Here is a 12,083-nt window from a genome sequence, read left to right as displayed (position 1 = left end):
CCCAACAGGTTGGTTAGACACGACTTATCTTTCATGAATCCATGCTGTCTGTCAGTTATTATATTATTTTCTGCAACATATTTTTGCATGTCATCCCATAAAATGCCCTCAAAAACTTTGCATACTACTGATGTCAGGCTTACTGGACGGTAGTAATATATATATACACATACACACATACACACATAATATAATATATAGAGAGAGATATATATATAATACACACACACATATAATATATATATATATATATATATATATATATATATATATATATATATAATTTATTAGTATGTGTGTGTGTATATGTACCCCCCCCGTATGTTTGGTTTATAAGACGCACACCCTACTTTCCCCCAAAATTTGGGGGAACAAAAGTGTGTCTTATAAAGCGAAAAATACGGTATATAGTTTTTGGGGTATATATTATAATAAATATATATAAACATATATATATATATATATATATATATATATATATATATATATATATACCGTATTTTTCGCTTTATAAGACGCACTTTTGTTCCCCCAAATTTTGGGGGAAAGTAGGGGGTGCGTCTTATAAACCGAATATACGGATTATATACTGCAGGGTCCAGGGGAGGTGGGGCCGCTCTGGAGCGGTGCTGGGGGAGCTGGTGGAGGCTGGTATAGACTTGTGAAGCTGAGGGCGGCAGCGTTTGATCTCCTGCACCCGCTCATATAATATGCACAGCTGCTGTCCACCCCTGTGGTGCTGAAATTGCACCGCGGTGATGGGCTGGGGGAGCTGTGCATATTATATCTGCCCGTGCTTCCCTTTGCTCACAAATGCCCCCTCCCCCTGTGTTATCTATGGCCCCCATGCTGCTACCCATAGTAAAATAATAAACTCCTTACTCACCTCCTCCAGCATCTGCCGTCTCCCTCCTGCCGCTATGATCAGGCATGCAGAGATAACACACTGCTGTGCCGATCACATGACGGGGACTGTGAACCAGGAAATGCAGGAGGCCGGAGTTCAACCCTGAGGAGGGGTACACGAGGGAGCACAGCGCTGGAGAAGGTAAGGAAAGAGTTTATTTTACTAAAAGCAGCAGCATGGGTCAGCGTGTGTGCCGGCCACAGGGGCCAGCGTGTGTGCCAGCCACAGGGGCCAGCGTGTGTGCCAGCCACAGGGGCCAGCGTGTGTGCCAGCCACAGGGGCCAGCGTGTGTGCCAGCCACAGGGGCCAGCGTGTGTGCCGGCCACAGGGGCCAGCGTGTGTGCCGGCCACAGGGGCCAGCGTGTGTGCCGGCCACAGGGGCCAGCGTGTGTGCCGGCCACAGGGGCCAGCGTGTGTGCCGGCCACAGGGGCCAGCGTGTGTGCCGGCCACAGGGGCCAGCGTGTGTGCCGGCCACAGGGGCCAGCGTGTGTGCCGGCCACAGGGGCCAGCGTGTGTGCCGGCCACAGGGGCCAGCGTGTGTGCCGGCCACAGGGGCCAGCGTGTGTGCCGGCCACAGGGGCCAGCGTGTGTGCCGGCCACAGGGGGCAGCGTGTGTGCCGGCCACAGGGGCCAGCGTGTGTGCCGGCCACAGGGGCCAGCGTGTGTGCCAGCCACAGGGGGCAGCGTGTGTGCCAGCCACAGGGGGTAGCGTGTGTGCCAGCCACAGGGGGCCAGTTTGTGCCAGCCACAGGGGGCATGTTGCATCACTGGGGGACGTGTGCCAGCCACAGGGGGCTATATTCAATATAAGGTGGCCATATCCAGATTAAGGGGGCTAATTTTAGGATGGGGGCTATGAGGGACATATACTCTATATGATTTGTTAGACAGACACTGGCATTATTAGACGGACCCCATTTATTAAAAAAAATTCTCTATTCCTTCACCAAATTTGGGGGTGCGTCTTATAATCCGGTGCGTCTTATAAAGCGAAAAATACGGTATATATATATATATTTATTTAGATTTATATTTTTTTTTTTTTTTTCCTCAGAAGTCAAATACTTTTGACTTGCTTGTTTGATTTGGTCTTTTAGGACTCAAGTGAAAATCTGTTGTAGTTTTAGGCCAAGTTTCTGCTACAATATGGAAAATTCTGAAAGGTTCACAAACTTTAGTACTACTGCATGTATACTGTGCAAAGTTTAAGGCCGGTGTGGGGAAAGAATGCTGCAAAGTGAGTAAACTAGTAGTGTTAATAGTTTGTTTATTTTTTTTATTAATTAACAAAATGTAATAAATATTTGAAGTGCACCAATAGCCAGGATTTTCCTGTCTAACCTAAAGCCAGTGCTGTACTGGCACTATCACGCTGATTCTATACATACTGATGTCCCTGCCTGCTCTCACACACCAGTCACATCTCATGCTCCTTGTTTATTTTTTTTTTTTTGCTTGTGCCTCTTAATAAATTAGGAGCTTCTGACTCCAGCAACTTCTCAGAGTTCAGTGGGAACAACGCCTGTCTTAATGAATAGGGGTCACCGTGTTTACGGTCCTCAACTATGCTCATTTCTAGGTGCTTCTTCAGAACAGCTTGAACATCTTGACTCTCCAGCCTCTTGGGAAATCTTTGCCTGGGAGACGCCTTGCTGATGCAGTATAACTGCCTTTTGTTTTGTTGCTGTGCTCGGTCTGCAATTCTTGTCCTGTGACCTAAAAATGTTCAACACAACTTCACCTTTGTATCTGAGTGTGGCTGTTACTCGCCCAGTTTTAAGCCTCCTACACCGATTAATGACTTTTACCCTATATATATGAAAATGATAATTATCTCTTGTTATAGTTGGTTACCTATTTATCTGAATATAATCCTACAAAATCCCTGACACTACAAATGTACCTAGGAGAATTGATCCTCTTTTACAGTCACAGGGTGCTCATAACAAATGTTGATTTTGATTTTAACATTTTTCTCTTGTTGTTTCACCTTGCAATATTGTTTAAAAAAAAATGTTCTTACATTTTTATTTTTATTTTTTTAAGCAATCTTATTCTGCAACAGGTTTCTACACATGCCTAAAACTATTGCACTTTACCACATGGATATAGACTTCGAGACTTTTATTCGCTTGGCAATTTTGAGAAGTTGTTGTAAACCAGGAACCACCACTCACCATTTTATTAATTCTGTCGATATTTTGGTGCAGGAGTTACATATACAAAAAAAAAGTTTAAAAAGTATTTTTCACTTCACGAACTATGGATGTGTGAGCAGTTGTAGCACAATGGAGCTGTTTCTAATACATTGGTAGTTGCCACTTTCTGCACTATGACGCTTTTAGTAACTGTCATGATCACGTTTGCATTCATGCATGTTATTTCTTAGATATATGATTAATTCTATGCCATATATATCTTTTGTTTTTGCCTCTCATTTCAGAGCGCTTTGATCACCACTGTCCCTGGGTGGGAAACTGCGTGGGGAAAAGAAACTACAGATTTTTTTACATGTTCATTTTATCGCTGTCATTTCTGACAGTCTTTATATTTGCATTCGTTATCACGCACGTTATACTTCGTAAGTATGCGGAGGAAGCCATGTTTTGGTTTATTTGTATCTTTCATCTCAAATTTTAGTGGATTTTATTTAGTTGCATGTGGAAGCTTGCATGGTATTTTGGTACCACTAGTATAGAACGATACTAAGAGCAGCAGTTGATTTCTCCAACCTTGTAGGATTCATTCCATAACTTCATTAATCTCTCTGGATCTTAAGTTTTATTCTGTTTCTTGAAGAAGTGTATGGGTTTTGCCTCTTTAACTTGTATCCCTCTGATTAGAGCATTGTGTTTTAACAGTAGAGTTGAGCCAGTTGACCTACTTTTCTTTAAAGTACTAATGAATTTTTAATTTATTTTAATGTAGTCAACACCCAATATGACTGACTTATGTAATTGTCATTATTTTATGCTCAGAACTCAGTGCTTAATGCTTTATGTATAATACAATTGTTTCCAAACAATGTAAAATTACAGTTGCCATATACCAATGATGTGACTATAGATACTGTATTTTTCGGACCATAAGACGCACTTTTTTTCCCCCAAATGTTGGGGGAAAGTTGGGGGTGCGTCTTATGGTCTGACTATAGGGCTGCGGCTGGGAATGAGGGTGCTGCGGGTCATCGGGGGCACGAGCAGGCAGCAGCAGCGCCTGCCGTGACCACGTGGGCCCGCTCATTACATATGCACGCCCATCCTCCCGCCCATCTCTCAGCGCTGAAGCTGGCACTGACAGGTGGGCGGGAGGACGAGCGGGACGCGCGCATAGCAAAGAGCCGGCCGCATGATCACCCCTGCAATTACAGCCTGGAGTGATCATGTGCGGCTGTATTCACTGCTCCCCGCGCGTCATTACCAGCGCGGGGTGCAGTGAATCAGTACACTCACCCGTCCCCGTGTGTGGAGCCGCCCCCCTGCTGCACGCGATGTATTACTGTCTGTGCCGGTCAGCTGATCTGTGCTGTGCCGGTCAGCTGATCTGTGCTGTGCCGGTCAGCTGATCTGTGCTGTGCCGGTCAGCTGATCTGTGCTGTGCCGGTCAGCTGATCTGTGCTGTGCCGGTCAGCTGATCTGTGCTGTGCCGGTCAGCTGATCTGTGCTGTGCCGGTCAGCTGATCTGTGCTGTGCCGGTCAGCTGATCTGTGCTGTGCCGGTCAGCTGATCTGTGCTGTGCCGGTCAGCTGATCTGTGCTGTGCCGGTCAGCTGATCTGTGCTGTGCCGGTCAGCTGATCTGTGCTGTGCCGGTCAGCTGATCTGTGCTGTGCCGGTCAGCTGATCTGTGCTGTGCCGGTCAGCTGATCTGTGCTGTGCCGGTCAGCTGATCTGTGCTGTGCCGGTCAGCTGATCGGCACAGACAGGAAGACATCGCGATGCAGCAGGGGAACGGCTCCACACACACAGATCAGCGTGCCAGAGAGGAAGATGTGATCGGTGCTGCAGGGAGTGAAGAAAAGGTGAGTATAAACGTTTTATTTTTTTCTCTGTGCTATAGGATACAGGCCATATACCAGGATGGTATATGAGCACGATGGGGGCATATAGCAGGATGGGAGTATATGAGCAGGCTGGATGGGGGGGGTATGTGAACAGGCTGGATGGGGGGGGTATGTGAACAGGCTGGATGGGGGGGGTATGTGAACAGGCTGGATGGGGGGGGGTATGTGAACAGGCTGGATGGATGGGGGGGGTATGTGAACAGGCTGGATGGGGGGGGGGGATATGTGAACAGGCTGGATGGGGGGGGGGGGGGGGTGTATGTGAACAGGCTGGATGGGGGGGGGGGGGTATGTGAACAGGCTGGATGGGGGGGGGGGTATGTGAACAGGCTGGATGGGGGGGGGGGGTATGTGAATAGGCTGGATGGGGGGGGTATGTGAACAGGCTGGATGGGGGGGGGTATGTGATCAGGCTGGATGGGGGGGGGGTATGTGAACAGGCTGGATGGATGGGGGGGGTATGTGAACAGGCTGGATGGGGGGGGGATATGTGAACAGGCTGGATGGGGGGGGGGGGTATGTGAACAGGCTGGATGGGGGGGGGGGGTATGTGAACAGGCTGGATGGGGGGGGGGGGGTATGTGAACAGGCTGGATGGGGGGGGGGGGGTATGTGAACAGGCTGGATGGGGGGGGTATGTGAACAGGCTGGATGGGGGGGGGGGGGGGGGTTTTGTGAACAGGCTGGATGGGGGGGGTATGTGAACAGGCTGGATGGGGGGGGGGGGGTATGTGAACAGGCTGGATGGGGGGGGGTATGTGAACAGGCTGGATGGGGGGGGGGGTATGTGAACAGGCTGGATGGGGGGGGTATGTGAACAGGCTGGATGGGGGGGGGGGGGGGGGTTTGTGAACAGGCTGGATGGGGGGGGTATGTGAACAGGCTGGATGGGGGGGGGGTATGTGAACAGGCTGGATGGGGGGGTATGTGAACAGGCTGGATGGGGGGGTATGTGAACAGGATGGATGGGGGTTTATAGCAGGATCATATACAAGGCAGGAGGATCATTACCAGGATGGGGTACCTTAGTAGAGAATTTGGGGACATTACCCCCATAACAGTGTCAGCAGCAGATCCTCGGCCCATAACAGTGTGTCATGACCACATTTTTTGCTTAAAGTTTTATTTTCCCATTTTCCTCCTCTAAAACCAGGGTGCGTCTTATAGTCCGGTGCGTCTTATAGCCCGAAAAATACAGTACATAGCGTCAGGAAGATGGACTGTAGTTGATGGGCTGAATATTTACTTGTAGAAGCGTCATTTTCTGCTTATATTGCCCTATATTTATTTATTTTTTCTGTGTTAAAAAAAAAAAGGGTTCTTATCCTTTTTTGTGACCCAAATCATGTTTCATAAGAATCTTAAAGGGAACCTGTCAGGTCATATTGCATATTGCCAATCCCTGCCTAACTGTCCCTGTTACTAGTAGCATAGATGAAGAGATCTTTAGCCAACGTGTTTCTAAAGATCTTTTCACATGCTAATGAGCGTGGGGACTAGTCGCAAGGGCGTTAGTTCCTGTGCTCATTCTGCCCTCTTATATGGAAAAGGGGGGAAAACGGGTTTAAACCGCGCTAAAAACCACAATGCAGGATTAATGAAGAAGTTTCTTTTTTATTGCAGCATTCCAACGCGTTTCGGAGACAAGGACCGTCTCCTTCCTCAGGGAAAAAAAGAATCATATACATGTCTACAGCCTGCTGCTTTATAATAGAATACAAGCTGCCACGTTAACAGACATGACGTCATCCACCCACTTAATTGCAGGGCAATGACTCATGGACACGTGGAGAAGATGCAGAGAAAAAAAGAAAAAAGAAAAGAAAAAAGGAATCACATTTTGGTATATTAAACATCGCAAAAATACAAATGATCATCATGAAATACAAATAAAAATTATTAAAAAACTTTTTGTGGTTCATTTATCAACATATATAAAATTGTAGACATGATTTGGATAAAAAGAAAAAAAGGGGGAAGAAAGGAGATTGAAAGGTAGAACCTGTGGGCAGATACTGATATGCGGAGGAATTAACCACCACACTATTGCTCCAAAGCATCTGATAGGCTTAGTAGAGATAGGGATGGGATATTAACCAATAACTTGGACTTTTAAAACAGTTTTACAAAACTTCCCTAAACATTTCTTTTCTTTTTTCTTTTTTTCTCTGCATCTTCTCCACGTGTCCATGAGTCATTGCCCTGCAATTAAGTGGGTGGATGACGTCATGTCTGTTAACGTGGCAGCTTGTATTCTATTATAAAGCAGCAGGCTGTAGACATGTATATGATTCTTTTTTTCCCTGAGGAAGGAGACGGTCCTTGTCTCCGAAACGCGTTGGAATGCTGCAATAAAAAAGAAACTTCTTCATTAATCCTGCATTGTGGTTTTTAGCGCGGTTTAAACCCGTTTTTCCCCCCTTTTCCATATACTTCTATTTTTCGGGGCCGCTGCTTTTAACCTTGCTGACACTCATAAGCGATCTAAGGAGTTGTGACTTGCACAACCATATCAGGTGAGTGTATATATTTTTTCTCCTTATCATTCAAGTTATATCGGGTAAGACCCTATTTGCGCTTTCTGTCTCCCCATCTCTAGTAACCATTCTGCCCTCTTAGCATGGTAGCACGCCCACAGGGGCATGCTAACATGCTATTTAATGCAACATCACCAGCGGTGACCACTGACATTCCCGTGACCGCTGATCTGGATGCCCGGCCCTTCCAGTCATCCAGGTGTACGCGTCTCTGCTTCAGAGAGGTCTAAAGGGTTAAGGATAAAGATTGTGGTTGGGCTGCTAAATAATAAAAATCCACACTATGGTTCACATCAACTAAAAATCACATTTTGTAGCTATGAAGTATTGGACGGGGTAGACTCACAACCTGTTCATAATTCTTTGACACCTAGGATTTACATCTACTAAATTTGCACTGCTAATTTGTTAAACTTTTTTTTTATATATATATTCTAGGCTCTCAGCAATCAGGATTTCTTAATGCCTTAAAGGACAGCCCTGCCAGATATCCTTTATAAGAGATCTCACCACCTAACTTGTAATAAAGTTTACCTTTTTGTTTGAAGAGTCAAAAAAATGTTACATTTCATTGGCTTGCATTTCCAATGTGTGGAAGATGCATTCCTTGGCTTTTATGGTTCGGGTTTCTATTTCTGATATACATACAGTATGTCACAAAAGTGAGTACACCCCTCATGTTTTTGTAAATATTTTATTATATCTTTTCATGGGACCTCACAGAACATATGACGCTTTGATACACAATGTAAACTAGTCAGCTGGTATTAGAGTAAATTTTGTGTGCCCTCTAACTCAAAAAACAGCCTATAGTCTAAACTACTGGCAACATAAGTGAGTACCCCCCTAAATGAAAATGACCAAATTGTGCTGATTGGCCATTTTCCCTCCCTTGTGCCATGTGACTCATTAGTGTTATAAGTAGTGATGGGCGAACCCAATCTGTAAAGTTCAAGTTCAGGGTCCGTACCGAACACATGTTGTTCGTGCACACTGTCCCGAACACGAGTTTTCCTGGGGAAACTCGTGTTAGTTCGTATCCAGGGGCTGTGAAAAAACAAAGCACATTAGTAAAAAAAAATTATGATTATACTTATCGGTCCCACGACGCGTCCTGGAGACTCGCTCAGCCGTTGTCACCTGGCTGCTTCTGCTTCTGGGTCCGATCATTAACGTCTGTCTGTATTCACTGCACTGCTCACCACTCAGTAGTTTTCGGCCATGTTCGCGGTGATTTCAGGGTTCACCCGAATCCATGAGCCATGCACTCGATTTAATTTTGACTGTTACTGTGCGAGTCTCACATCGGTATCACCTGGCACGGCACACTCTCTCCTTACAGGAGCGGGTCGGCTGCATGTATCTCCTGCGCTGTGGCAGGTGATACCGATGTGAGACTCGCATACTCAAGTGGAATCATACCCTCACTGTCAGCCTGCTTCTCGCTCTGTAGAGACACTTGTCTGTAGAGAGTGATGAAACAGAGCTGACATTGCTCTCTTCTTTCTGGTTCTCTATAATGCTTGTCTGTACAGAGCGATGAATCAGAGATGACATTGCTCTTCCTGTTGACCACGTCTGACTAAGGATTTTTTTATAATAAAGATGGAGTCTCTAAATGGTCTTTCTGTTTTCTATCTAATAAAAAAAAATATTTTTTTTTTTTTTTTTTTTAACTGTTTACTAGAAATTCATGTTGGCCATGTTTAATTAGGCGTGACATCATGAATTTCGAGCTTAGTACCAGCTGAGAACACAAAGCTGGTATTAACCCTTTTATTACCTAGCGTGCCACAGTCATCAAAGCCGCTGGACAAGCCGGGTAAAGCGCCTGGAAATGGCGATAAACAATGCACCATTTTCAGTGGTGGCTGTGTCCTGTGGTTTTTAGCATGGGGGCACAGAAGGCTTGGGCCTTACCACGCTGAGAAAAGGAAAATTGATCTATCCTGGAGTAAGGCGCTATTAGCCGAACCATGTCGGATTTCCTTTGATGTGCCCCCCCCCTTTCCCCCCACTGTGATCATGATTTTGGGACTTTTTTTAAACGGATTTCAATAAATAGTTTAAGGTTAAACCGTTTGGAGTGCTGGAGACCTTATTCTGTATTACCACGCTGAGAATCCCATCCCCTAGCTGCCTGGTTTTACCTAACTGGCGATCAAAATACGGCAGGAGCCCACTTTTTTTATATTTTTATTTTTTTAAATTCTAAAAAAAAAATTAATAATTGGCCTCCCTGTATTTTCATTGATAGGCAGATGGGGGTGGCAGCCCGTAGCCGTCGGCTTCATCTGCACTGAGAATCAAAAATACCATGGAGCGCTATGTCAATTTTTTTTTTTATATATTTTTTACACTACTGTGTGAGGAACCCAACAGCCAATCACAGACGCTGTCACGCAGAATGAGCGTCTGTGATTGGCTTTTGGAGTAACCTGGAATCTGCCCATACCTTCTAGATGCGAGAATATATGGGCTGGTTTCAGGTTACTCAAGCATCCAATCAGATGACCACTCTGAGACAGCGTCTGTGATTCTGTTATTTTAACAGTAAAATAAAACCGCACACAGAGAAAATAATATTTTATTAGAAATAAAACAGAAGACATTAAGGACTCCATCTTTATTACCCAAAAAAAAACCCCTCAGACGAAATACATGCAGCCTACCCACTTCTGTAAGGAGAGTGTGCGCCGTGCTCGGTGATACCAATGCGAGACTTGCACAGTGACAGTAAAAGTTCAATTGATCCATGGCTAAGCCATGGACTCGGGTGAACCCTGACATCACCGCGAACATGGCCGAAGACTGCCGAGTGACGAGTAGTGCAGTGAATACCAACAGAAGTTAATGATCGAACCCGGAAGCAAAAGCGGCCGGGTGACAGTCTGCAGGATGTGTCGTGGGACCTGTAAGTATAACGACAATGTTTATTAACTATATTCTTTATTTTACAGCCCCATCTCATAGCGGTAAAGTCCAAGCTCGGGGTTTCGGACGCAAGTTTTTGTTATCTCCGACTTTGAGCATGGACTTTACAAAACATTCGGGCTAAGCTCCCGTTACTGAACATTGTGGGGGTTCGTTCGTCACTAGTTATAAGGTCTCAAGTGTGAATGGGGAGCAGGTGTTATATTTTGTTATTGCTCATAAACTTTGTCATACTGGTCACTGGAAGTTCAACATGGCACCTCATGGCAAAGAATTCTGAGGATCCGAAAAAAAAAAATTGATTCGCTACATGAAGATTGCTAACACTCCAGCTGAGCTGCAGCACAGTGGCCAAGACCATACAGCAGTGTAACACGGCAGGTTCCATTCCGTACAGGCTTCTCCATGGTCGACCACAAAAGTTGAGTGCACATGCTCAGCATCCTACCTAAATATATAGTAGTACCAGCTAATCACATTGGACATTGTTCATCCACTTGGAGCCCGGAAGCGCTCTGCCACAGCATGTAGAAATAAATTTGAATAAAATCCGGCTCCATAATCTTCTGATTACTTTATTCTTTAAAGTGCAATGCAGACAGCACTCGCCATGCCACTTGTAGCAAATGTGTTTCAAATGTCAAGCATCTATAATAAAGTTACTACCCTATTGAATGAGTAAGAGGCAGTGGTATATAACTCCTATCCCATTGTAACAAACCGGCCCCATAATTACATTATATTAGTAAAACCCTAGTGTGATTAAAACAATTTCACTGGACAAAAAAAGTTCTGCTGCATAGAGTAAAAATTTGCATGTACAATAGCAAAGAAAAACCGAGTAAATGGTAACATTTTGTAATATATTTAGATACGTTTCTTATTATGTAGAAGGCAGTTTTGCAGGATGACTCCCTCTTTTTCTAGACCTGCTCCAGTGGCTGGGAATTTAATAGAGAACTTGTGGTCTTAAATTAAATTGTTTAATGAATTTTTTGATTTTTTTTTTTTTTTGTATCATATTAATGTATATGGTCTCCCAATAGGAGCTAGAAGAAAAGGAATTTACGGTAAGTAAACAAAATTCCCTTTTTTTATTCATTACTGTATAACTTAATATTCCATTAATGAGCGATGTTAGTGTTATAAAACATTTTTAAATATTTGATGTTGGCTTATTTTGTGGCTCTTGGCTACATGGGGTTAAATATTTTATACCTTAATTTTTTGGAGTACTGGGTGATTTATATACTGTGCTTTTGTCAGAGCAATAACCGTATTTTCATGGAAAAAGGAAGGAAAGTCCAGCACCAAATTCCTTAAATCGTATCTTCTTCTTTAATGTAACATCGCATGTGTATACCCCACCTTGCGCCTTGGAGAAGAGGTCCTTATTCATAATCATGAAATTCATGCCAAAGAGAGTTAAGGCAGTACTTTAAAATAATGGTGGCCACACAAAATATTCACACTAGGCAAAACTTGGCAATTTTCACTTTGCGGTTTACTCACTTTTGTTGCCAGCAGTTTAGACATTAATGGCTGTGTGTTGAGGTATTTAGCGGGTACACCAAAGTTACACTATTATACAAGCTGTACACTGACTACTTTACATTGTATCAAAGTGTCATATCTTCAGTGTT

At 44.5% G+C, this 12,083-nt stretch overlaps 1 protein-coding gene across 5 annotated transcripts in view; it reads left to right on the top strand.

The window, feature by feature from the left end:
* The window catches only part of ZDHHC14 (zDHHC palmitoyltransferase 14), a 169,545-nt gene that overhangs the window by 121,382 nt on the left and 36,080 nt on the right, over positions 1-12,083 (top strand). For all 5 annotated transcript variants that reach the window (XM_075339657.1, XM_075339656.1, XM_075339655.1 and 2 more), the window contains 2 exons: positions 3,352-3,489; positions 7,945-7,993. In XM_075339657.1, the coding sequence (XP_075195772.1) occupies positions 3,352-3,489; positions 7,945-7,993 (187 nt within the window). The remainder of the gene's footprint in view (positions 1-3,351; positions 3,490-7,944; positions 7,994-12,083) is intronic.

Source organism: Anomaloglossus baeobatrachus, chromosome 3, assembly GCF_048569485.1.
Source record: "Anomaloglossus baeobatrachus isolate aAnoBae1 chromosome 3, aAnoBae1.hap1, whole genome shotgun sequence".
NCBI lineage: Eukaryota > Metazoa > Chordata > Amphibia > Anura > Aromobatidae > Anomaloglossus > Anomaloglossus baeobatrachus.
The sequence above is the reverse complement of the archived record's forward strand: the minus strand, read 5'-3'. Positions and strand labels throughout refer to the sequence as shown.